Raw genomic sequence first — 27,698 nt, 5'->3', positions numbered from 1 at the left:
ATATGTGAAAGTGAAATGAAGTAAAATGATCTTAGACATGTGTCTGTTATAATGCTTTAGAAAGGGTAGTGAGTTTCTGTACTTCCAAAGCTCTATTGTCAGTATTGTGAAACATGCCAAATACAGATACAAAATTTTATAAGCAACAAATGTACGGACAAAGTATTTGAAGGCAGTAAGGTGCCTTGGTCCTTAAAATGTGACCTGTAGCTAGGATAAAGCACCTGGGTTGAAGTCCACACCTTTGTTATCTCTGTCAGCCTGGGCACGTCCTTCCTTTTATATTTCAATTCTCTCCACTAGGAAGAGTCAATGAAACGATGTGTTTATAACACTTTAACCAGAGTGTGGTAAACACACAATGAAGGCAGACAACGGTATTAAGATGGATACACGGTGAAGAAATGCAAACCAACTAGGTGGGGCACACACATCTGTAATCCCAATACTCCCAAGCTGAGGCAGGAAGGTCAGGAGTTTCAGTTGAAGCCAGGCTGGACTATATGGTAAGACACTGACTCCCCAAAATTAAACCACTTCAAACCATCCTATAAGTTCTTCAAATGACTTTGTTGTGATGGGATTAGTAGAAAACCTAAACCTATGTTAACAATAGTCACATGGCAAGTAACCTAAGCAAAAACTGTATATCTTCCCTCCAGCATCCTTATGAGCAGTGTGAATACTTTAGCCCTCTCTTATCCTTATGGAATCTAGTATGTAAAAACTCACTGCAAAACATGACATGGAATAAGATTAAAAAAAAAAAAAGCTCCAATTACCTTTAGTAGAAAAGTCCATGAGTGAGACCTGCATATTGATGTTCTTACACTACCTGATTTATTTTACTTTATTGGTTTTATGAAATATTTTCTAGACTGGAATTTGACTTGCCTTATAGAGACAGTATAAACAGATGAACTCATTTAATTTTTTTTCAAAAATCCCATTTTCTAAACTTTATCCTGGTTGACAAGGAAGACACAATATACCTAGGGTAGATTTGTTTTATTTTTATTGTTCTATCCCAACTTGAGGACTCCACTCAATAAAGTACAGATTAGATTGCACTGTAGCACCATGACACCGTTCTGTGCTGAATAAAAAGTTTTCACATTGTAAAAAGTACCATGTCTTTACAAGTATACCAGTCCTTCTCTAAGTCTTCCAGCTTTTTAAGTTACTGTGGGAGTAAAACTGATAAATTTTAAATACAGCTAATTAATTCTCTCTGCTCTTGGCTTTGCTTATGTTTTCCCCTTGTTTGGGATTTGGAGATACATATCTTTTGGCAATGATGGTGTTTCAACTTCTTCTCTGTAAGAGCATGAGGCATTTCGTTTATGGCTGAAGGGTTGATTTATTTTAAAACATAAAACCTTCCTGAATCTCTTTATTTTACTTAGACTAGTCCATGTTCTAGTTACATTGTTTGTAGATGCTCTGCTTCAGGAACAGTTTCATCACTGACAAATATTAAAAGCTCACCGAAAGCAGAAGGTGAATTTAATGAGATTGCTGTATTTACTGAACCAGGCTTGAAGAGGATCATTTTGAAACACACTTCTTCAAAAAGTCATGGCAGTGGCCTCACTCATGGCAGTTTGTTGATTCACTTTATATCTCTGAAACATGGATCTCTGAGTTCGTAAGAAATTGTGGAAAGTTAGTGGGTGTTAAGGCAAGACAGAATCAGTTCTTTCCTTGTCTACAGAACATAAAAGATAACTGACCTAAGTTTTAGACGAATTTCAGACACATTTTGCTGAAAATAACAGTTTATTTAAATATAGTACACTTGGGGTTTGGAGTTTTATTTTGAAATTGTATGACACTCTAAACTGTCTTGACTCTAGAGGTTACATTTTAAAATAAATCTTAAATAACGGATTTAGACTATAGATAAATATGTATGAAATGACAAAGAAAGTGTGACTTAGTTCATGTTGCCAAAGATTTTAGAGGTGGCCCGTGTCACCAAGTAAGACTTTCTGTTTGGAAATTACATTTTTTGTCACGAATTGGAAGAGAATGCTACTTGTCATGTGAATACATTTGTCTCCTTCTGAGCTTTGTAACATGACCTCACGCTTACAGACTTAGCATCTGAAGGGAGGTTTATCTTTAGCACGAGAGCTCCTGATTTTTATCTTTATGTCCCTAATTTTAAAATGCAGTAGTAAGTCATCATAGTGCTCATTATACAACTTTTGTGTGCATGGACAGATAGGTGGCTGTATTTTGTGACATAATGATCAAACTTACTGACACCGAGTCTCGCAAAACTAACTTTTAAAAAGCTGAACAATAATTAGCTTTTTTCTCATCTTATGGTCTTCTTACATGTTTGGAAGATATTTATCTAAATGAAATCCTTGTTTGAAACTTGTATTTCACATTGAGGCAGGAAATTTAATTTTGCTAAATGGAAACCCCAGTGTTTAAGCATAGCACATAACTAAACCCCATAGGAATCGAGAGAATTGCCAAATACCTTCCTACTTCCTGAGTTTTAGTACAGTTAAAACTCACTTGAGACCCTTAAGTCATGGAAAACCTGGAGTAACTGGCTTGGTTCCAGGGGAAAGAAGTCCCAGTGTAGAAAAGCCAGTTTGACAGAGGTGACTCGCAGTTCTGGCCTGAGGAAGCCTTCACACAAAAGAAAGCCACAGCAGGCTCTGCAGAATTCCTGATAAACCTAGGAAAGTCCTGGGCCTGGGACGATGCTGGTGGGATGCTGTTTCCTAGCAATCAAAGGAAAACACTCCCATCTTGTTAACTTTGAGGAGACCCCGTCTAGGCAAAAACAAAACAACAACAAAAAATATTGCAATAGAAAATTACTGTTTTGATTTAGGACGGAAATGAAAATGAACATAAAACTGAAACAACAACAACAACAACAAAACAATCCTGGCCTACACCGTGCCATGAGTTCTTGTTTGCTCTTCAGTTTGTTTTTCTGTAGCATGAGGAAGAAGAATTTGATTGGTCTTTTCACCAGTCCATCAATAGAGAGATACTAGTGGGCATTTGATGTAATGGGGTAGTTTTTCATTAATGAAACAAGACTGAGTGAGCAGATTCCTTTGCTGAAAGACATATGGGACTCTTGTATATTTTCACTCTTTGAGAAAGCTATATATTATGCCATTTCTTCCAACTACTTAGATTAAGACTCCTTGTTTTTGATAGTCCAGCTTTGGAACAATGGTCTGTAGTACACCTCCTAACAAATGCTAAACTAAATGATTTTCTAGGGTCTTTCCACTTTCATCATTTAATGTTTCTGTTATATGTCCATTGATATATAAAGTTCCCCGGAATAGTATCATTTCATTCATGTGGAACCTACTAAATCTGAATCTTTTTAAATTCTACTCAAAGACTCTGTATTACTAATGAATAAAAATAAATTCGGGACTGGGACTAACAAACAATTCCTAAATTGATTGCCACTTCTATGATATGTATTTATATTCAGCAGTGTGAGCCTATTATAACCACTATCTGGAATTTATTATTTTGTCCATTAGAATTAGCCATGGCCTTCACTTTTACTTTGTTTTCATTGTATTTTTATTTTATGTGCACGGGTGCTTTGGTTGTATGTATGTTTGTGCATCAAATGCATTCAGTGTCTGTGGAGGCTAGAAAAGGGTGCCAGATCCCAAGACTGGATTACAAATGGTTGTTCACCTTATGGGCCCCAGGAATTGAACCTGTGTCCTCTAGAAGAGCAACCAGGGCTCTTAACCACTGAGCCATCCTTCCAACCTCATTTTTTAAATTATTACTTTTAATTTTTAACATTACTATTCTGCTTGCTTGTGTGTCTCTGTGAGGGTATCAGATCCCTTAGAACTGGAGTTACAGACAATTGTGAGCCACCACGTGGTTGCTGGGGATTTAACCTGGGTTCTCTGGAAGAGCAGCCAGTGCTCTTAACTGCTGAGCCATCTCTCCAGCCCTGTCCTTTGTTTAAATATGAATAAACAAGCATTGACAGAAAACATTATTCCAATTTTGTGTTTTGAGTATGTACTTGGATAAATTTTATGTGAGTATATATAGAGATGTGCATTAATCTCTCATTTCCCTGGACATTAGTGGATGAGTAGTCCACAGACAGGATTAAGAAAGAAAGTTGGTGTGCCACGCAGTGGTGGTGCACACCTCTAATCCCAGCACTCGGGAGGCAGAGGCAGGCAAATTTATGAGTTTGAGGCCAGCCTGGTCTACAGAGTGAGTTTCAGGACAGCCAGGGCTATACAGAGAAACCTTGTCTCGAAAAACAAAACAAAACAAAAAAGAGAGAGAGAGAGAGAGAGAGAGAGAGAGGGAGAGAGGAAGGAAGGAAGGAAGGAAGAAAGAAAGAAAGAAAGAGAGAGAGAGAGAGAGAGAGAAAGAGAGAGAGAAAGAAAAGAAAGGAAGAAAAAAAAGAAAGTTGGCCTCCCTGTTTAATCTCTCCCTAGCTCACAGACTATAAAGCCTTAAAAGATATAAAAGCCTCATTTTCATGCAGTATTTTGTGTGCCCAAAAATTTGTTGTATATGTTTGGAGTCCAGCTGGGAGTGTAGCTTGAAGATAGAGCACTCTGCTGGGGCCTGAGTCCAGCTCCACAAAATAAATAAATAAATCGGCCCTCACATCCCATGCTCCTTCTCAACTTAACCGAAAGAGGGAGCTCCAACAGGCAGCACAGTCACTTAAACATACAAAAAAAAAAAAAAAAAAAAAAAAAAAAAAAAAAAAGTAAGGGTAGTCTTGCCTCTGTGCCTTAGAAGGTGGAGAGGCTGGCAAGATAAGTGATTGGTGTGATGCTTATGGTGGGAGGAGCTACGGAATGAACAAATTGTCTTCTCCAGCAGTCCACTTCCTTCAGATCCTTGCAGCTAGTCAGGTAAGTTGGAGCTTAGCATTCCTTCTGGGTGAGTAGTGTGCTGATCCCGGGCCGATGGGTCCCGTAAGACAGAGCTTCTCAGGCCCTTTGGTAAAGGGAGTAAAATGGGTTTGAGAGGGATTGACTTTATTTAGCTCAGTTCACAGCAGAGAACAGTTGCGGAGAAAGTTACCAGATAAAATTTTGAATGTAGCATACGGATACTTAGATGGCTTATCTAAAAAATCGAAGTAAATTCGGAGTCTTTTAGTTCTATTTGTTAAATTTAGCATCCCTAGGTAGGATTCAAAGCATAAGCCTTAGTGGAGCAATAAAAGGTACAGGCAGCTGCTGTTCTTTTTGTCTTGGCTTCCTAATTGCTGTGTTAGATGCTGAAAGGAGTGTCCAGACAAAGTAAAGGAGCAGTAGTACAGTAGATTCTACTGCTGGGCAGAGACGGACACTCTATTGTTTTGTAACGAAGTCTATGTAGTAAGTAGCAGTTTGATCGGGTGGCATTTTTTGGGGGGGAGGTAATCCACTAAGTTTTATGTATTGGTATTTTATGTTAACTGCCACAAGACGCTGAAAGCCAGCTTCTATGAATACTTACCATCAGAAGTACTTCTGAATTTGATAACTTGGCACCAATGTGTGTCTTTATCTTGAGAGTTTAGTTTGGTTCTGGTTATTTTTAAAATAGAGATGATTCATTTACAAGGAGTTGGTTATTGACAACGTATCCAGTAACTATTCTATCTAAAATGATTGAAGGTATTCGATTGAAAAATCCGGATGTTTAGTTGGTGGGGAGCGAGCGGAGCAGCAGGAGTAGCTTCTGGATACGGGTGAGGTCAGCTTGCTTTGCCTGTGGACAAGCCAGCCTTTTACTGTTATTTACTCTTTCAAACTTCTCCATGAAGAAATTCAAGCCTGTGATTCTTGAAAAGTAAGATCTGTTTTTAACTGGAACTAAATTGAGCTTGGGTGGAATATATTTCTTAAGAATTGATAGGTACAGTAGAGCTACAAGAAGGTTCCGCCTGCTGTGATTTTCCTACAGCTGCGTATTTCACCTTTGTAGCTTAGGGGAATTTGACCTACAGCATGCTTAGAGAAATTCTGGGTAAGGGTGGGGCAGCGAGAGAAGCACTTTGTCTGTCGTAAACAGACCACAGACCCAAGAAATACAGAGCTCCCCTTAGGAGGGCCCAGGTGCTGATTAGATATGGATCAGTGGCTGGGTTTTTTATCGTTCCTGTCCTACAGTGGGAGTCTATATTCTGGGGATCTTGAGACTCTTTGCATTAGAACTAGGGGGTCATGTCTGTGTGCCTTACGGATTCATGTCACTTCTGGTTCAGTTATACGAAATTACTAGAAGGGTGGTCATATATTCCTTGGGGTTCATAATCGTAGCAGAAAACTTACAGACTATTTTCTAGACTTAAATGAAATAATAGTTAATTTAACCCAGTTGACTATTGTTCTCTTACTTGGAGAAAGAAGAGGGGTCTCACAAAAGGCAATAGACAGGGGAGCACGGAGAAGTTTTAAATGCAGCCCTCTAGAAAAGTATCCCCGCAAAGGTTAGCAAACTTGTGTGGCCACTATCCACCAGGCACAGATACATCCCTGGGGGGATTCAAAGATGAGAAAGAGAGAGGTGTTCTCTGAGAGACTCAAAGTCTGGCAGACGAGATAGGCATGCAAACAATTTATTGATGTTATTTACCAATAGGTGTTAGGGCAGAGCTGAATATATACACTTGGAGACACAAAGGTAAGATAAGGGGTCGGGGATGGAGAGAAGGCCTCCGGAACAGTCTTTCCAGACACGGAGTCATTTGAACAGATTCCATTTTGGGTACTGAGAATGAGAAAATTGGCTCTTGTGCCTACTAAGCTACTTGTGAATTAGGGTACCAGCATGTCAAATTTATGATAAAGGTGGTGATAAGCAACATGCTGAGGATACTCGTGGTACAATACATCAATACTGGTTGATGATACACTATTTGGAGGAGAAAATTATGTAGATTATCCCTATTAGCTGAAAGACAGAACTCTGAGTGAAAGAAAGTAGAGATTTGCTGGTAACTGCTAATAGCTGGGTAACGTACTATGGGTGGATGCGCTCACCTTTTGCTCTTTCAGCTCTTTCCTAGATTTCAGTAGGTCTGTGATACTGCAGGAACTAGACAGCCTGGTACCTGGCAGGTCTAAATGCTTTACTCACTTGTACATCAACAGAGAAGCCTTGTCTAGGAGCACACATATGTTCTAATGGGAGAGCACAGGTCAGGACTTTTTCCTTCATTTACCCCAGGATCATTAAAATGGAGTAACTCTTTTTCTTCTTGAACAAATCGTCTGTGTGGTGTGTTTAACATTTACATTTTAGCTGCTGATAGTGCAGATCAATAAGGCTGTGTCTTTGTGTGGGAGTGGGTGGTTGGAGGAGTGGGGGGGAGCGTGTGGGGGACTTTGGGTATTGCATTGGAAATGTAAATGAAATAAATACCTAATTTTAAAAAAAGGAAAAAAGAAAAGAAAAGGTAACTCGGGTAAATTTGTATTTAAGAGAGGTTATTTTCATCTACCACTCCCCTCCCCTTAACTCCAAACATATATGAAGAGGCAAGTTATTATGCAAACAGCTGTTTTTGTTAAAGATACAGTAACTGACAGAAGGTAGTTTTATCAGCTTCCTAGGGTCCTTTTCTTATTTTGATAGATGGCAGGGCTCTCTCATGAACATGAAAAGTACTTTTCATAGTTTTTTTTTTCCCCCATCAAGTGCATAGTATTCTGTTAGCTGACAGACTCTCTCCTAACTTCCAAGACTTAGGTAGGATTTGAATCATTACAATGCTACTTTTCTTTCTCCGCTAAAGACTTGCTATTCACTTGTGAAAAGCCAAAAGGTACGGGAAAGGCAATAGATTGAATTTTGGAGGTTTTATAAATGCTCTGCAAGTTTCTCCTTTATCTGTTATCAACTTTTTGATGCAGCTGTGGTTCGCAGATGTCATCAACTGCTCCCTCGCCCTGCTGCTTTTTGGTCTCATTTTCCCAGACAGTGGGTGGGAAAAGAGGGAACTGGAAGACGCAGCAGAGTGGGAGGACTTATTTCAGCTAAAACTATTTTCCTTCTAGAATCATGAGCTAGCTGCTTAACTTAATAACACAATGATGACCAGGTGAGGGTCATATGGTTTTAAGGTAAGTAGGACGAGGAGGGAAATTGAGGCAAGCCTTAATGAGCTCATTCTCTAATTCTTTTATTTTTTCTTTTTAAGTCTCTGTGCATGGTTAAGGGGTGAGGAAAATTGATTTACATGGCTTGGCCAGCCCTAGCTGCTGTTTTTAGGATAGTCTCTTAGACCAAAGGATGTTGTCACCCAACATTTATGAAGTCCTTCAGTACCTGGTCTAATAATTACGTAATACATGGCAATTCTGACACTCTTGGTCTAGATAACAATGTAGACGGCTTGACACATCCTTGAGTTGGCGGTGGAAAATGAGGGGCTGCCTTTTCAGAGTTAAGATTGGTACTGGGTTATGGTAGATTCGTTGTGAAAGGGTGTCTTGTGGCCCACTCACACTGCTTAGTAGTCCCAGGGACGTTCGTGGTAACCTTTCTAATCTGTAGTCATTGTTTTTCAAAGGACAGCAGCAGTCTTTAGGACAGTCCCCTCCACAGCTCATTCTATCCATATATGTTTTACCAAAGCCATTTTACCACTATGAATGAAAAACAAGGTTTACCAAATGTCAAAAACTACAGTTATATCCCTCATCATATCAATTAAAATATTAAAGCCTGTAACTGAATTTGGAGTTCTTGAAAAAAATGCATCATATCTAGAAGTTTATTATCATCAAATGTTCTGCATATAGATACATTGCCTTGAGTTCTAAAGTGAGTTTTAAAAATTACGTGAGAGCCTTAGTGTTCCTTTGTAGCAGTGTATTTCACAGTTAACAAGAATATTAAATTACATGATCTCCTCATCTATTGTTTTGATAAAAAATGTAGATTTTTGTATTTTATAAGCTTTCTGTGTCACAAATAGCAGTCTCCAGTAAGGTGGTATTGCTATGCATCTGCATTGCTATAGAATTAAATTATGGATTCTGTCATTCAAAAAAGGATGCTTTATAAATCAAGTAAAATCTCATAAGTAAGACGAATAACTTTTTTCTTTTTAATTTCATGATGCCTCATATCATGCTTTGGTTTTATAGCCCAACTTGATGTAATCTTTACACTGTTAGTTTCCCATTTTTTTTCTATTTCTGTGTACTGTTTTTGCTTTGTAAAAACTCATTAGTTTTTGAAAAAAGAAGTTTAAGCAAAGTTACTATTTGTAATGGACAGTAAGAAAGAAATCATAAAGACATATTCCTTTTTTTCTCTCTGGGCTGGCAGGAAATATGCCAGATATATTGTGCTTCTTTCGTCCCTTTGTTCTTTTCCCTTTCTTCTAATACAGTAAGTGTAAATGATGTGAACATTCTGTAATTTTTAGTAAATGCTAAAATCCCAATCAGTTTCTTTTCTTTCACTTTAAAAAACACTCTATTGAAATTAATTAATTAATTAATTAATGGGGTAAAGGCACTCTATTGTTTAGAATTCTGAATATAATAGATGTATTTTTGTGTCTTTTTCTCTTTTGCAGAAGGATTACAAATACTATTCCATAGCTACCTAACAGCAATTGTCTTAAGTTATCTAGGCTTTGTAGCCCAAGGCAATCCTGCTCAGCAGCTGCCTGAGTTCTTTTCCTCACTGCTGCTACATAACTGCCCCAAACCATAGACTTGACGCAATGTCCCAGAATGTGTGTCTGCAGCAAGCCGAAAGATAGGCAAACGTCAGGAGTAAGGTATTCCCACCTGGTTAGAGGGCAAGAGCCCCAAATGCAGCTGCAGCTGCTGATTTAAAAAAAAAAAAAAGCCTGAAATTCAGACCAGAGGCCAGAGATAGACAGAGATTTAAGATCTGGACAATTCCAGGGCTCCCTGCAACTTTGGAATAATTCCCTTTCTCCGGAGAAATGAGATGGTAAAAGAGAACAAGATTTAGGCCTAGGCCTTGGAGAAATCTTTGCTGTTGGGGTCCAGAAGGAGTAGCAGGAAGGCTGACATAGAAGCATAAGCTACCATGCCGTGGTGGAAGTCACCAAATGCTATGTATCTTCTTTTTTTAAAATATTTGTATTAGGTATTTTCCTCATTTACATTTCCAATGCTATCCCAAAAGTCCCCCAGAGCCTCCCCCCCCACTCCCCTACCCACCCACTCCCACTTTTTGGCCCTGGCGTTCCCCAGTACTGGGGCATATAAAGTTTGCATGACCAATGGACCTCTCTTTCCACTGATGGCCGACTAGGCCATCTTCTGCTACATGTGCAGCTAGAGACATGAGCTCTGGGGGGTACTGGTTAGTTCATATTGTTGTTCCACCTATAAACTGGATATTCGAGCCAAATAACCTTAACCTTAGTAATGTTGCTGGAGGATAAAAGGTCTACATATTGTAATTCCCATGCCTGTCTTAGCGCTTAAGAGAGATTGTTTATGTAAAATGATGTTTATGGTTTTCATGGGAAGAAATCCCTGAGATTGTGATTTTAGTGTGGGGGAAGTTTTTCTTACAGTGCTTATATGTGTTGAAATTATATAGCTTTTTATAAGCTATTTGTATGAATTCAGGAGAATCAGCTTAAAAACATTTCCAATTCTTAATATGTATAATTTCTTCTTTTTCCAGAATTTAATAACAAGATTTAAAGATATATTTGAAGTGAGGCTATTATTAGATTTGATAATTATTTTAATTTGATTAAAAATAAATATACCAGGGGAAGAAACAGAACGGCAAATGATAAGTGTACTTTCAGTTTTTCACACTAGGTTTTAGGTTATACACTACCTCATAAATATATGCAATTATCATGCAAGTAAACTATATATATTATAGAATTAATATATATTATACATATATTATAAAATTAATGAAGGCTTTTCAAAAAAGCAGCAACAGTACATTCAAATTTGCATTATATGTAGCTCGGCAAACGTTGAAGTACACATCATGTTTCTCAGTAAAATTGTAGGAATTACTTCATAGAAAGATAATGAAATATAAATAAGTGAATGTGTGTATCATTTGAGTATTGCAAATAAGCACCATGCTTAGGATGTGTTGAATGAAAACTCGTGATCAACTGACTCATTTTCCCCTGGGAATTCAGATAACGTAGCAACTTGCATTCTGAGGCCAAAGAAAAAGGTTGTATTTTTTTCCTTCTTCCTCTTCCTCTTCCAATAACTTCATGCTGGGTAAAGAATCCAGCATCGATGGGAAAAGGTTTTACTTGCAGTTGTGCTTATCTTAAAAGGATTATGGTGGCTTTAGTAATCCAAACAGGATAGCCTTTAGTTGCTTCGTGCAAGGTTCCTAGTTGAAGGCAGTGGTAGGTCATATTGAGGCAGTGCAATAAACAACTTGTCCACTGACACTCTTTGCTACCACATAATCAGCAGCTGAGTCACCGGTTACAGGATATCAAAGGCATGTGGGGTTGGGCTTTTTTTTTTTTTAAACAGGCCCCACTCTGTAGCCTAAGTCAGCCTTGAACTCATGGCATTCCTCCTGCCTGTCTCCACAATACTGGCATTACAGACATGAGTCACCATGCATGGTTCAATAGAGTTTAAATATTATCCTCTCTGGAAACTGATTAAACTATGAATTAAAAAATGATGAGAAACTTTAGTATCCACATGACCTAAGGACATTGCTGCTGGAACCTAATGAGCAAGCAGACATACAGATTTATTCTCAGATCATCAAAGCCCCCTTAGTATAAAGCGTGGAGGAAAAAGAATGCTTTGGGACCTAGAATGTCCCAGGTAATAGAATCCAGGATTAATAAACTTTAATGTGATTCTTAAAGATCCTCCCGGAAATATTTTTTAATTACTTGTCCATGTGGATCCAGATCCCAGTCTTAAACAGATGATTTTACATCCTTACATCTCTTGTTAAAAGATTTTTATTTAACTTTGTGATTTCTACTTACATTTTATGGCATACCTTCCCTAATATTTCTATGTTCTAAATATAATATGGTGCATAATCAAAGTAGAGCAAAACAGAGCAACTGAGAACATTCTGAACTAAGGCCAACTAGATTTTTGCTGTTATGTCCCCATGGGCAAGTCACGTGATGTCTCCTAGTCTCAATTTCTTCAGCTGGGAGATAAAGGTGGTAAGAATGTCAATTTTACAGGGCTGTTAGGAAAAGAAAATGGGGGACTTCGTGGCTAGTGCTTGTGACTGTTGGTTCTTAAGAGCACAGAAAGTTTCTATAATTTCTTTAACCATACCAGAATTATTAAACAAAAATTTATCTAAATTTTTGCTACTAGGGTCGGTGCACTCGTGAGAACTGCAAGTACCTCCACCCTCCACCCCACTTAAAGTCACAGCTAGAAGTTAATGGGAGAAACAATCTGATTCAACAGAAGACTGCCGCAGCCATGTTCGCCCAGCACATGCAACTCATGCTGCAGAANGCTCAGATGTCATCTCTTGTAAGTTACCACAGGAGGCTATTGAGTACTTGATGGTTTTGTTCATGATACCTTTTCAGAATATCTAGACAGACTGATGGAAGATAGAGTTCATGTTCTACACTATTAGTTGGCCAAATATATTTGCCTTCTAACTCAGTGCTGGTAATTAAGTTGATCAATTAATCTTTATGAAACCAACGAGCTCCTTGGAGCTCATTTGGCCTTCAGTAATACTTTACATGAGCCAAGTATTTTTAATTATTTTTTCCAGTACATATTCCATTCCCTGCCCCTCCCCATACACCTTCTGTCTGTTCCACATCCCACACATCCTCCAGACCCCACCCTGTCTCCACGGGGATGCCCCATCCCCCACCCCACCTGACCTCTAAACTCCCTGGGGTCTCCAGTCTCTTGAGGGTTAGGTGCATCATCTCTGAATGAACACAGACCCAGAAGTCCTCTACTGTAGGTGTGTTGGGGACCTCATATCAGCTGGTTTATGCTCCCTGCTTGGTGGTCCGGTGTTTGAGAGATCTTGGGGGTTCAGATTAATTGAGACTGCTGGTCCTCCTACAGAATCACCCTTCTCCTCAGCATCTTTCAGCCTTCCCTAATTCAGCAACAACAAGGTCAGCTGCTTCTGTCCATTAAACCAAAGGAATTTTGAACAATTTTTCCACTTTATTGTGGTATGATGATAAGATGTATTCGTTTAATGTATAAATGTGATGGTTTAAAGGTTTGTACATATAACACATATATTCCTCATTTATAAAATGATACAACATGGATTAAGCTAAAAGATATTATGCCATGTGGAAGAGGTCAGATTGAGAATGGCGAGTGCTGCATGGTTTCACTTGTATGTACAATCTCAAAAATGTTGAACTCATAGGAACAGAGAATAAGTTGATGTTTGCTAGAAGCTTTAGGTGAGGGTAGGGAGATGTTGGCCAATGTTTGACTAGACCAAGACCATTACCATCCTCAGGCTCTTATGGGAATAAGCAAGGAATAGAGCAAGGTCTTACTGACACTTGAGCAGGATATATCCTATAAAGGCAGAGCAGGGATCTCTTCAAAGGTCAAGACACAGCCTCAGGGTGCGAGTCAGATGCCATTTCAGGGAATCAGAGACTCGGGCATAGGGTAAAGTAGGGGTGAGAAAAACTATGCTCTTTCTTTTCAGCCTGTGACATCCTCTGTGTCTCCACTCTCACTGTGTGGAGAAGGGATTAGAGAGGCTCATGCTGGGCCAATTTAGAGAAATGTTTTCAAAGAAATGAGTAAGACATTTGTTAAGTTTTAAACATTCTTCAATTGTGCTTTCTAATTCGCTCCTCCATGAGTTTGATAATAGGCTATATATATGTATATATATTTCCTTTTTTTCTTTGGTGGGTGTAATTTCAGATCTCAAGCTTAAGAAGAGAACCAATATGACTCATGAGAGTACAATTTATTTTATGGCATGTTACAGTAGATAAATAATACATAGAAGACCCCCCAGGGAACAATTAGAAATTGTTTTTCTACCTCATTTACTGATAGCTACTGTGATATAATAAGTTAATATGGATTAATTTCTACCACTAGTATGGACACAAAAGTCTAATCCTGCAACGGTTCATATGCTCCTCTATGGTCTAGGAAGTTGCTTTGTAGAACTGTTGTAATTCAGCTAATGTGTGCAATTTTAAGTGAAATACTAGTCTCATCTGGAAGAAATCTCTTTAATATGAATCCTGATCTTGATATTGCAGCGGGAATGTAAAATTTTGCTTAATTTCTGGTACCGATTTCTCCTATAATCAGTTCTTTTTATCTCTTTTAATCACCCCTTTACTAATAGTTTGATGCTTGTCCTTAGAAGAAATTTGTTTAAAAATTTCCAATCCTGTGTTTGTGTGATCACACATTAATAAGCGTTTGTATCACTAGCTTGAACTTCAGGTCTTTCCACAAAGCATACTTTGATTTGTTTCTAGGATACCAGAAGAGTGCATCTGCCTTTGGAAAACTGACTATAGCTTGCTTATTATAAGCCCCTAGATAAAGGGAATGTCAGCCTACAAAGACTGAGAGCTAGAGAGCAGACTCTGTTCAGTTACACTGAACAATGAGTAAAAACCACACCTAGACAATTTAGCTGGGATGCTTGCTATGGTAGGCAGGTTTGTTCGCTGTATGTAACAGGTATGCACTGACATTTGCTACTGTAAAGATGTACCTTTGAAAGCTTTTAGGTGGCTTTCTTAAGAAAATTTAGCAGGTAGAACAAGCAATGTGGCTTGCTTGTTCGCATTTTCCCGACTTATTTAAAAAGCCAGTGTTTCTGATGTTCAGACTCAGTTTACATTGTCAAGAGGTAAAAGAACACTGTAGAACATAGTAGAAGTAAACAGACCAGAAAACTCTCAAACAAAGTGAAAATTAAAAAATAATCTCAGCTTCACAATGAAGAGTTTTAGTGATATGAAATCTGTATCTATTAATGTTTGCTGTTGTACCTCAGCTGTTAGCCATTGAATGGATAGTTCTTGTTCTAACAAGATCCTCCACATTTGTCACATTGGGCTAGTTTTTTTTTCTCCTGTAGCACTATCTTCCTAATAAGCATGCAAGACTTTGTCTTTGCTTTTGTTGTTTTACTTTGTCCCAAACTTGATGATGCGATAGGAACTCTTAGTGCTCTTTATAAATACTTGTGGGATCCTTGCTCATCTTGGCTCTTCCCATCCCCTAGCAAACAATTTGCATTTTGTTTTGTACTCTGTTAAAAAACAAGGTAACAATTTGATTTTTAAAAATATTTTATTCAGATATCATTCACATACAAAAACCATGTATGCATACAATACACACAATTTGGTATCCCTAGTGATAAGCATATACCTATAAAGCCACCACAATTCACCCCGAAAACTGTATCCTTAAAATAGTTTTCCTTTTCTTTTACCAACTGGAATACTAAGTTTCATTGAATGCCATTATTATCATATGGTGATCACCAACAATTGATTGTTAGGTCCATTCTTGCTTATTCCTCAGAATAATCCAAATTGCCTTGCTTGGGAGGTGTCAGGCGGCCTGCCTACAGAAGCGGTCATTTGCTCCTTTCCTATGCTGATCTGCGTTTGGGTACTCTGTTGTAATTCCTAGGCCTCTAGTGCACCTTCTCCTTCCACCAAAGAATGGTCAATCTGAACTGTGATTTGCCCCTTATAGTCACTGTAGTCTACTTATCATTTGCCTACCTGACTAGCTTTAATGTTTCTTTTTTCACTAAGGCATCTATAATTTTAATGTCAACAAAAAGACCAGGGGGAGTTGAGGACAGTTGTTTCCTTTTAAACCTTCAACTTTTTCCCTCAGCTCTCTCGAGCCCAAAGGTGGCTTATTTTTAACAATTATGAGTAGATAAACACTACTATCATTTTTCATTTGTTTATAAAGATAGCTCATACTTGTTGAGGTACCATCTAACTGGTCTGGAGAGTATATGGGTCTTCTGCAGCATGCCTTTTGACTACTTCTGTCCCTTAAGAACATCACTCAGTAGGTGACCAAGTTAAAAACTATGGAAACACAGGCTATTCAGTTGTGCTCTATGTGAACAGTAAATAAGGTCAGATAGGGAAGTAGGGGGGAGGGTATGGGGGACTTTTGGGATAGCATTGGAAATGTAATTGAGGAAAAGATGTAATAAAAAAATAGTTTTATATGTAAAAAAATTAAAAAAAGAAACTAAAACTGTGCATTTCATTGCTGTTCATAATTTTCTGACGGTAATAAGCCCAATAAAGATGAAAAAGGCTTACATCTTTTATACTACCTCAGTGTCTTCAAATGAACAATACAAGGATGGTATTATAAGAGTGCTTGTAGAATTTAAGGGCACTGTTTTTCTGGTATTAAAATCAACTCCACAAATTGCTAACAAATGTTTACCCTTAGTAAAAGCAAATGCGTAGTCTTCTACCTCTAGATCGAAGCTCAGAGATGGAAGGCCATAGCTATTCTGTGGCCGCTAGGTCATGCTATCATTTACATCACTTCAACTCTTTTGTGTTCATCAATAATTGTAACCGATGTTACTGAGAATAAGTAGGTCGTTTTTGTTAGAGAGACAATGGATTTGGCATAACATTTAATTTTCATTTATTTATGCTACTTGATGGATAATTCATTTTACGCAATGTATTAGTGTCCCTAAAATGTTTATAAACTAGACACATGTACTTAAGGGATAACTTTTGCTTTTTTCTTAATTTTTAAATGGAAACATATTTACCCACATATTTATGAGGTATACTGCAATAATTTTATAGATGCATAGAATGTGGAATGCCAATCAGTGGAATTAGCATTTTCATCCCGTTAGTGGAGCCCTGTGTTGAGAACCTTCGGACTCTCAAGATGTGAGCTACTCCAGTTACTCAAATCATTATATGAAAGAGACACCTGGCCTTCCAGGGTTATTGGCCACTGTTCACAGTAGCTAAGATATGAAATCAACCAAGGCCTTCAAGAGGTAACTGGCTAAGGAGTTAGAATCTTTATTAAATTGTTTTACTATTCAGAAGATGCTTCCGAGTCCTTGAAGAAGAGTATTTGCTAGGCTTTTAAGATTTTTACCTTGGAAGACTATTGTTGTCCCATAGTTAATCACTAAGTAGCAACTATAAACATATATGGGTAGGTGTGTGTGTGTGTGTGAATTCTTATATTTGAGAGAAGTTAAATGTCCATAATTTTTTATAAAAGGAGCAATTTCCCTGTGTAACTAAATATTATTCTTTTAATATTTTTAAACATTTAAAATGTAAAAAGGAGATTGCACATAAATAATGGCAGGTTATGTTTCCTGAGGCATCTTAATTTGGATTCTTATTCTCCTATGCTTGTTCAACCTTTTTTTTTTTTTTTGAGAAAGGGTTTCTCTGTATAGCCCTGGCTGTCCTGGAACTCACTCTGTAGACCAGGCTGGCCTCGAACTCAGAAATCCGCCTGCCTCTGCCTCCTGGGTGCCGGGATTAAAGGCATTCGTCACCATGCCCGGTCTTGTTCAACCTTTTGCCATTTCAACAAGACATTGTCACTCACAAAGTTCATCTTTAAGAAACTATACACTCTAGTTTTTAGCCGGGAATGGTGGCGCATACCTTTAATCTCAGCACTCGGGAGGCAGAGGCAGGCGGATTTCTGAGTTCGAGGCCAGCCTAGTGTACAGACTGAGTTCCCGGCCATCCAGGGCTATACAGAGAAACCCTGTCCCGAAAAAAACAAACAAATAAACAAAAAAAAAAATCTAGTTTTTAAAAAATCCCAAAACAATCTCATAATGTCTAATGTAAGCTTTGAATTTTGTGTTGGTGCTCTCTAACTTCATATCATCTCTGGGCCTATGAGGAGCCAGAAACCTGCTTCAGGGGCAGATGTCATGGGCCCTTGAACTTCCTAATATCCCAGGTAACATTTTTGTGTATACATGAGTTTTTTTTGTTTTTTTGTATGCAGTTCCTACAGCTTTTAGCTGACCCAGAGAATTCCAGTAGAAAAAGATTAGGAGCCATTTTTCTGAAGAGGTTCATCCAACTTTTAGGAGGCATTTCTTAAGTGCACAGGAGTGTCTAGGCTCTGTGCAAATGCCCCAAGAGTCTTAGAAATGTGTATGATAGGAGAAATCCCTGCTAAACGCTGAGGACCAATAGTTGTCCAGCAATCTTGTTTCTTAAACTCTACTACCTTCACTATTCTTCCCCCTTTGCCAGACTTAGAAGGATAAAAAAATCAACACCTCTGGTTCTAAGATAAAACATCTTTTCATAGTTTCAAATATTAGAAAGTGAGTAAGTCCATCTTTGACTGTCAGAGGCAACTGAGATGTCTAGATTGCTCTAAACTATATAGAGAAATCAGATTCCCTGTATTACGAACCTTTTCACTGGGCGGTGGTGGCGTAAGCCTTTAATCCCAGCTCTTGGGAGGCAGAAGCAGGCGGATTTCTGAGTTTGAGGCCAGCCTGGTCTATAAAGTGATTTCCAGGACAGTCAGGGCTATACAGAGAAACCCTGTCTCAAAACAAACAAACAAACAAAAACAAACAAACAACAAAAACAACAAAAAAAGAACCTTTTCCTGTTATGGGATGTTGTTGAGTGGTAAAGTATGTTTAGTCTGTATAATATAAGGCCATGGGTTCTGTCCCCAGCATACAGACACACAAACCCTCTTACCTTCTTCTTTAAAATAGGCAATAACTTACAGATGGGGTCATGTTAGTTCAATTGGCATGAAGGATGTTATATACATAGAGGCAGGATTAAGTTGCTTCCCTTACTGTAACTGAATGCACAAGCTTGTAGGCTACTTGACTTAACCCATGACTGTTAGTCAGAGCTAAGCCATTGAAGGTTCAGATTCATAAAATGGCGTAGTTAGCTTGGGCCAGAGGTGGTGTTGAGAAAATAGAAATGCTTATTTGAAAAGAAATAAGCAGCTCAGGAGTTCCTGCTCTGCTCCAGGGCTGCAATTGGAAGAACTCGCTTCGCAATCAAGTGTTATCGACTGGCATTTATACTCAAAGAGGAAATGCTCAGAAAAACTACAAGACTAATTTTAAAATCTAATGACAGTCTGGTAGAGTTTGTGGTTAAATCTTTAAAAAGAACTAAACATCTCCAGGAATCGTTTTACCTTTATAATAGGCTGATTATTTACAGATTTTCTTGTGCTATTAGAAGAAATAACAGACCCTAAGTAGATTTAAATGGTTTTAAAAAAAAGAAAGAAGTTTGTTTGTTTGTTTGTTTGTTTGTTTTTAAAAAGATAGTATAAACTAGAGAGGTTAGAACCATAAAAGAAAGCGTGCCTTGTATGAACATTGAGCTTGGCTTTTAATTGAAAATTAATTACAGAAGTTATTTTTTTAGTCTGGAAATAATCCATCCACCCCTCAGCATTTGTTCAATAGGTCCTAGTTGTAATTTTTAATTTTTTTAATTTTAAAATGTATTTAGAATTGGAAGTGACTTCAGTGAGAAGGACCTCAAAAGTCCGAGAGAAATCAAATACATGGGAACAGGCCTACTGTGTGGTTCATATGAGGAGATTTTACTTTCAAAGATTCTTGATGATTTTGACATGAGGATGAATCACTGAGTTAGTAAGATCTGACTTGTCAGGCCTAATTCCTGAAGATGGTGAGAACTTTGACAAGATCCTGAGAACTGCTCCATCACATGACTTAGCTGGGCTTAGTCAGCCCAGGGCTATCTGTCCTCAAACCTGTGAGCCCCTCCCCAGACTGCTCCATCATCTTCCTTGGCATCTAGTGTGGTCCCTTCATCTTAAAATGCCTTTCCCTTACCCTAATGCATCCTGTTCGTTTGAGCTGTATTCTTTCTGTTCTTGTTAACAGAGTAGTCAGTTTGTTTACTAAATATGCCTAAGGAGGGCTGCTGAAGCAGGAGCACTTCCAAGTCAGCCAACTTGCCTTTCAGGGTTTCTTCCAGCAGCTGTGCTAGTGGAAATTTGAAGTAAGCATGGAGGATAAGGTAGGGATTGAACTTATTGCCCCTGCCAGACTCCACACATTCCTGTTTTCTGCATAGTTAGAGGAAATCTCTGACTGCAATTTGGCAAGTGTGGGTGCAACTTGATGTCTTCAGTGAAAGAAATAAAAAGAATGAAAGAAAGAACACATGCACGTAGTCAAAACACAGTGAGCCAGCACCAGTTATTAACATATTAAATTGCTATTAGAAATGTATATGTAATATATAGTAATCATTGATTAAAATCAAAATTTATTTTGAAATGTGTCTTCAGTTGTATCTACAAGTCACTCAGCAAGTAGCCAGTACTCTAGGGCAGAGAGAACTATCAACGAAATGATGACCGCATTGTAAAGATGCACACATGTGGCAGGAACTGGAAAACAATGCTGTAAAGTGGTAAAATGTGCCATTCCTGAGACTAAAGGCAATAGACATACCAATCTTTTTGAATCCAGGAATTTTAAGTAGAGACATACCCAAAGCAGTAAATACCACTGCGTTTCTAAGGCTTTTCTTTACTAATTATGCTCTAAATTATGGACCATCTAATTCTGCTATCTTATCTCTTTCTCCCTAACAGAAATCCTTGTAGCATTTCTAGGGCCTTTTGTCATATGGCCCCTAGATAAAGACAAGGCTGGGCAAGTCACATCCATTTATGAAAAAGGTCCTACAGTTAAAAAGAAAATAGTAAAATAAAATGACAGCAATATCATCATTTTAGGTAGATAGTAAACTGTTAAAGCATTCACTTTTCCTAAATTACCCTTTTATCTTCCAAGTCTTCCATAAATATCAGTGGGCTAAGGAAAGAAAGAAGGGTGGGGCACTATTGGATGATTGGGACATCTGGCAGGACAGGCAGCCTTAGAGCCCTTAGATCCAATTACAGCTGTGAAGAGGGAGGAGGAGGTATGAGAAAAGGGGTTTTCAGGAGTACACCAAAATCCTACTTCAAGGCATGGCAAAGGTAAGGCAACCAAGAAAGTGTATGTGTGTGTGTGTGTGTGTGTGTGTGTGTGTGTGTGTGTGTGTGTGTGTCTTGTCATTCATTGGTTATATTAGGGCTTTTTTGAAAATCAGCTGACCAGTAAAGTTCATGCCTATAGAGAGTTGTTGTTTTAAAAGCACCTGTATAGGAACTAGTAAAAAACACAAAAAAAAAAAAAAAAAAAAATCAAGAAACAGTAGTAATTGTATTTGGAATATATATTGTATAATTTCATATTTTTTCAGGTAACAACAATTAATAAAAATAAAGATGCCATATATTTTAATAAAAGTAAAAGGGGGCATATGGGAGGGATTTAGAGAAATTATATAATGATATAAATATAAAAAATAGTATAATTACATAATAAATATAATAAAGTGATAATTATATAATCTCAAAAATAAAAGAACAAAGAAATAGCAGTCAATTATAGTATTGCTTATATTCCTTCAAGAATGCCTAGTATAATAAATGATAAGAAAGATCTGTTTAGCTATAATACCTCATTTTCTCTCTTCTGAACACAGGCGTCTTTTCCTATGAATTCATCACTTGCAGCTAATCCTGCCATGGCTTTCAATCCTTACATGACTCATCCTGGCATGGGCCTGGTTCCTGCTGAGCTTTTACCAAATGGTCCGGTTCTGATTTCTGGAAACCCTCCTCTTGCACTGCCAGGAGTTCCTGGTCCAAAGCCAATTCGTACAGATAGACTGGAGGTATTTGTTAAGACATATATAAATGCTTGCAAAATGAATGTTAAAGTAGATGCATGATGAACCATTTTCAGAAGCTACTTTGTTGAATTAGTTTGCTTGTTTTAGGTAAGTGCATCCAAGTACCTTTTGAGCCTAGGGAGTCTGAGGAAAAATGTTAACCATTTTTAAACCTCAATTAAACCTTGTTCTGAAGTGAATGAATTTTGTTGTGCAGTAGGTCAAACAATGCTTCAGGAGGGTTCAAAAATGAAGTCTGAGTGAAAATGGTCTCTATGCCTATGCTGGAGCGTTATAGACTGGAATTACTGGGATTGCTCATAAATCTTTACTTTCTAAAATAGACACTCTTAGCTAGAGTGATAAACTGAAAAAAAAAAAAAGATGAACCTAACATTCTAACATTAGAGACTGTAAAGCTTTATGAATGTAGACTGTAAAGCTTTATGAATGTAGGCTGTAAAGGAATTGTATGTCTATCCATTTTCTCCATGTTAAAAAATGATGTACTACATAAGAAATAGCACATGAAACATGAAGAATTTCAAGAAATTTTCAAACTGCCTTTAATTTATTGACATCCTTTAGATTTTCCCTTAATTCTATTCTTTGTGCACTAAAATAAATAACTGGTTGATTGCTTAGAAAGTCAGCTCCATAGGCAGCCAATTGAATGCCTGCTCATGTATTATAATGGAATCTGAATATACATGTGATTTAATGTGCTTTCCATGTTGGCTGTGTAAAACTACCAGTGCATTGCTGTGTGACAAAGAAACACCCCAGGCCTTAAAGAAATAATTATACTTAGGATGGATAGGTTAACTTCAGGATTCAAATACATTTTTCAGTAATACTTTAAGTCCTATGTTTGTGTAAGGCAAATAGACACTCTTATCTTTGTAGAAAACGTGATCCCCTCCCCCAAAGTAGAAACTGTGTTCTTTATCTTAAGGTGAATATTGCTTTATATTACTGTTCACCTTTCATAGATACTTGCTACATAAGTGACAAGATGTATATGTGACTCTCCTATGTTCTAGGAAGGTAAATAAAAGCCAGTCACCTTCCAGTCATCATTGGGAAATGTATGTGGTTTTGTTTTTGTTTTTTTTTTTTTTTCCCTTCTTAAGGTTTGCCGTGAATTTCAGCGTGGAAATTGTACCCGTGGGGAGAGCGAGTGCCGCTATGCTCACCCTACGGATGTTTCCATGATTGAAGTCACTGATAATTCTGTGACAATCTGCATGGATTACATTAAAGGCCGATGCTCCCGGGAGAAATGCAAGTACTTTCATCCTCCTCCCCACTTGCAGGCCAAACTCAGGGCAGCTCATCACCAGATGAACCATTCTGCTGCCAACGCAATGGTAAGAGCAGGTTAGGACTATGGCTTTCTGTTTGGGGTGGGGGCGTAGATGACTCATGTAAACCTACTTTGTCTAATATTCTGTATACTCATAAGTATACCTTAACACAAATAGCCAAAGTTATACATTAGAAAAGATAGGACCAATTTATTCTAATTATTTGCTAAGACTTTCTAATGATAACTATGTAAAAGCTTTATTAATGATGTTAACCCACTATTCTCTTTCTCACAATCTTAGAAAATGGTAAAAATATATGATTTTAAAAGTAAATGATTTCGAGTGTTTTACAATCTGACTATCCTGAATATTCACAAATGGCAGTTGCCCCTGCATTCTATTAGTCACTTTTACTGGCACTTCGCCACTCATAGTTTAATTCCTTTGAGATCACAGGACTTAAAAGATAAAGGTCAGAGCTACCTTTCCAGTCTGGTGGCATAGTGTAGGCAGAGTGAAAGATCAAGGCAAAAGGCTGCCATAGCTTCAGGGAGATTTTGATGTGAGTAGGGAAAAAGGCCTCTCCTTTTGAGTTAGCCTAGCAATCATTTATAGAGAAAGGTTAGTTTCGATTGATAACACTAAAAAGTAGCAAGTAGGAAAAAAATTGTGTGGTGCTGTGTGATCCAGTGTGAGGTCAGCATTAGAAATCCTCAGGTGTTTCACTACATGTTGGCCCTTTGATGGGCAGAAATCCTCTTCCCTCTCCTACTGTCAGTTCTGGCCGTCATACCCAAGAAGTTAATTATGTATGACAATTTGCTGTTAAAGATTACAGCCCTACCCTGCCTCAAGGGTTATGGATTGGAGACCTTAAAAGGCCCTTTCTCTTTATATTTCTGTTTTGTACTAACACATTTTGCTCTGAAACAGCCAATCTGTTGTTTGCCCTGCTGAGTGTCCACTACTCCTGGGAAGTCTTGGTCAATGGCTACCTTTGCGATGGCTTCCCAGGCTGTATCACTTTCTTGGTCTGAGCACATTTTTAATTCTTCCCTGATACTAGCAATGAATTTATCCCTTCTCCATAGGCCCTGCCGCATGGTGCACTTCAACTGATACCAAAGAGGTCAGCCCTTGACAAGGCCAATGGTGCCACTCCAGTCTTTAACCCCAGTGTTTTCCACTGCCAACAGGCTCTGGCTAACATGCAGATTCCACAGCAGGCTTTTATCCCAACAGGTGAGAACAGAGCTGGGTGAATATTGGATTGAACAGTTTGAGTGGGTATACCGTAAAGCCCCTTCCAAGGGGCTTTGTTGGGGGACTATCACCATGCATTTTGACTATAAGTAAAGTAAAGCATTTGATTTGATATTATCTAGAGTAACATGATTTTGGAGATGAATGGCTTGAAATCAGTGGAAGAAAGATGTTAATAGTTTACTTTTTTGGCGTTGCTTTTTACTTTGGGCTTCTGAAGGTTGATTCACTTGGTCTAGTCAGCTAATGTCTTGACTCTCAGTGATTATTTCACAGATAGTAATTATCTGTCAAAAGAATTTTCCACCTTCAATATTGTAAATTTTGTAGTCCATATAACTATGATATAACAGTCAGTAATTTTTAAACCCTCATGTTTATAGTAAATTTATGGTCTATATATAAAACAGGTAGTTTCAGCCTCTGACTCTTGCAAACTACTATTAAATGAAAGTAAGGAATGGGGGATGGTGGAGTAATGGAGAACTTGTCTAGCATGCTCAAAGTCTTGGATTTAATCTCTACTACTACAGAAAGTTGTGGGATTTTTCTCTTTAAAAAAAGCTGTAATAAATAAAGGTACCATTTGCTTTAAAACCATTTGCTTTTAAGGCTTGTAGATTATATAAACATGCCTGATACATAGCATTGTATACTTAGACATAGGGAAAAAATGAATTGATCAGTCAGCTAATTTTGAAGGGAGCCATTAAAAATAACTGTTTAGTTATTGACTACAGTTACTCATCGGGTCACCATTTACAAGGCAGACACAATACATTTATATAATAGTTTCTGGAGATGAAAAATGGAGTTCTTTGACATATTTCTATCACTTAGAAATTCATGTCTAATGGTGTAGATTTTTCTCCCAAATCTAAAGAAAAATATATAATGCCACAAAGTAAAAGAGAAAACACATATGCTTTGAAGTAGCTTTTCCTCTCTGTAACAGTCACAGCAATTTCTACCTACATCACATCACTTCATTTGGGCTACTTTTCAGTTTTTCTCATAACTATAGAATAAGTTTGGTGGCCCAGAAGGCCCGGCCAGGAATGGTTGAGTGTGGAAAAATTTACACTGTTCATTCCAGGATTTCTTTTCAAGTTTAGAGTGACTGTATGTAGAAGTTAGAAATTTGTTTTGCCAAATTTGACACATATAAAACCTAGCTTTAATTGGGCAAGGTGGTACATGCTCATAATCCCAACACTCAAGAAGCTGACTCAATTTTTTAAGTATAGGTCCAGCTTGGACTAGCTAAATAGCAGATGTGAGGCCATCCTCAAATTCACTGTCTCAAAACTAAAGTATATAAATGTACAAGAAATCTCCCGAATCCTCTCCCCTGAATTAATAGCAAACCTTAAAGCTAATTTAGCTGAGACTCCCCCTTAACGGAAAGCCAGTTGTCAAATAGACTACTCCTCAGTTTCAATGAGGTGTGGGACACATTTTTTTTTTTAGAAATAGTCTTAATGCATTTTATTATATGATGAATATAATTTCTCTTTTGCACTATATTTGGCACAATAACTACTTTTTTTAAATTTAATTTTATTTTTAATTTATTTTTTACACTCCATATTCCATTCCCCCCCATCCACCGTCTGACTGCTCCACATCCCACACCTCCTCCCCACCCTACCTGGTCTCCACATGGATGCACCCACCCCCCACCCCACCTGACCTCTAAACTCCCTGGGGCCTCCAGTTGCTTCAGGGTTAGGTGCATCATCTCTGAATGAATGCAGACCAGAAGTCCTCTACTGTATGTGTGTTGGAGGCCTCATATCAGCTGGTGTATGTTGCCTGTTTGGTGGTCCAGTGTTTCAGAGATTTCAGGGATCCAGATTAATTGAGACTGCTGGTCCTCCTACAGGATTGCCCTTCTCCTCAGCTTTTTCCAGCCTCCCCTAATTCAACAACAGGGGTCAGCTGCTTCTGTCCATTGGTTGGGTGCAAATATCTGCATCTGACTCTTTCAGCTGCTTGTTGGGCCTTTCTGAGGGCAGTCATGCTAGGTCCCTTTTTGTGAGCGATCCATAGCCTCAGTAATAGTGTCAGGCCTTAAGACCTCCCCTTGAGCTGGATCCCACTTTGGGCCTGTCGCTTGACCTTTTCCTCAGGCTCCTCTCCATTTCCATTCCTGCAGGTTTTTCAGACAGAAACAATTATGGGTCAGAGGTGTGACTGTGATATGGCAACCCCATCCCTCACTTGATGTCCTGTTTTCCTGCTGGAGGTGGGCTCTATACATTCCCTCTTCCCCACTCTAGAGCAATTCTCTAACAACAGCAGCAACAACAACAACAAAGGCAACAGACTTGGATCCTGGAGCATACCTTTAAGGGGATGTGTGTAGTAAACAAATAGTCTCCTTTTATGAATAAAGTTTTGACAGTATATTTGCCTAAAATAAATATTTAAGTGAGGTTTTATTCCTTTAAAGAAAAAGCGAAGTTCTTTTTTCACCTCCGAATTACTTATATTACCTGGGTCTGCGGTCTTAAACATAACCTGTAATTATAAGCATGGGCGATTCCTGGTTTACATGTGCTGTTGAAATGATATTGCAAAAAATTACCTTTTGAGTTAAAATCTACTTCTCTCTCTAAGGCCTTAACGATGAATCTCTCTTTTCTTTACTTTCCACGCTTTTCTGCATGGTGTGCAGGGCAAATACTGTGCATGACTCCTACTTCAACTTTTGGTAGGTTTTGTACAAAAAAAAAAAAATCTCACTTTCTGTAACCTAAAACCATCTTTCTGCTCGGACTATGAAAACACGGGTGACAAAATGATGCGAGTGCGTGGACGTGTTTGAGGACTTAAGCTTTAACATGTGCAATCAAAGTAGACCCATTTCTCAGGGCTTAGCAGGCTGCCACTGTAGCCAAATTCTAATCCTGCCATTTCACTTCTTTCCTAAAAATAGCAAGTAAAATATTTTTAAAATATTCCATACTGATACTAGATGATTTTTCTTGGCCTTCTGTCTATTATTTTAAAAATAAATTTCTAATGTATAATTTATAAACTACAATAAAACAATCTCCTCCCAAAGTTATCCTTATAATGCAGTGCATTCGTTCCACAGATGTTGAGGATGGCCGACTTGAGCAAAGCTAGAACATCCTGCAGTGTTCTGTGACACATTCTGTAGCATTCAAGGATGAAGCATCATCTGCCCAGAAATTTGGCACAACCAAACCATTTCAAAAGTGATTTGGGGTTCATTGTGCCATTTGAAACTACCAGTCACATCCTCTCAGCCTTTTGGCTAGCATCAAGTGAAAAATCAGTTACACAGGAATTCTGTAGTAAGCCACCCCCACAGTTTGTAGCCTCCCCTAAGCCATTTTGTA

At 38.1% G+C, this 27,698-nt stretch overlaps 1 protein-coding gene across 4 annotated transcripts in view; it reads left to right on the top strand.

Annotated features, from left to right (window-relative positions):
• Mbnl3 (muscleblind like splicing regulator 3) overlaps positions 1-27,698 on the top strand; it is a 91,910-nt gene that overhangs the window by 52,011 nt on the left and 12,201 nt on the right. For 3 of the 4 annotated variants that reach the window (XM_029473570.1, XM_029473571.1, XM_021153488.2), the window contains 4 exons: positions 12,333-12,497; positions 21,566-21,757; positions 22,888-23,124; positions 24,156-24,306. In XM_029473570.1, coding sequence (XP_029329430.1) covers positions 12,333-12,497; positions 21,566-21,757; positions 22,888-23,124; positions 24,156-24,306 — 745 coding nt within the window. Of the gene's footprint in view, positions 1-12,332; positions 12,498-21,565; positions 21,758-22,887; positions 23,125-24,155; positions 24,307-27,007; positions 27,044-27,698 lie in introns of all 4 variants that reach the window. The other variant, XM_021153486.2, reaches the window with a different exon arrangement.

The sequence above is a fragment of the Mus caroli genome, chromosome X, assembly GCF_900094665.2.
Source record: "Mus caroli chromosome X, CAROLI_EIJ_v1.1, whole genome shotgun sequence".
NCBI lineage: Eukaryota > Metazoa > Chordata > Mammalia > Rodentia > Muridae > Mus > Mus caroli.
The sequence above is the reverse complement of the archived record's forward strand: the minus strand, read 5'-3'. Positions and strand labels throughout refer to the sequence as shown.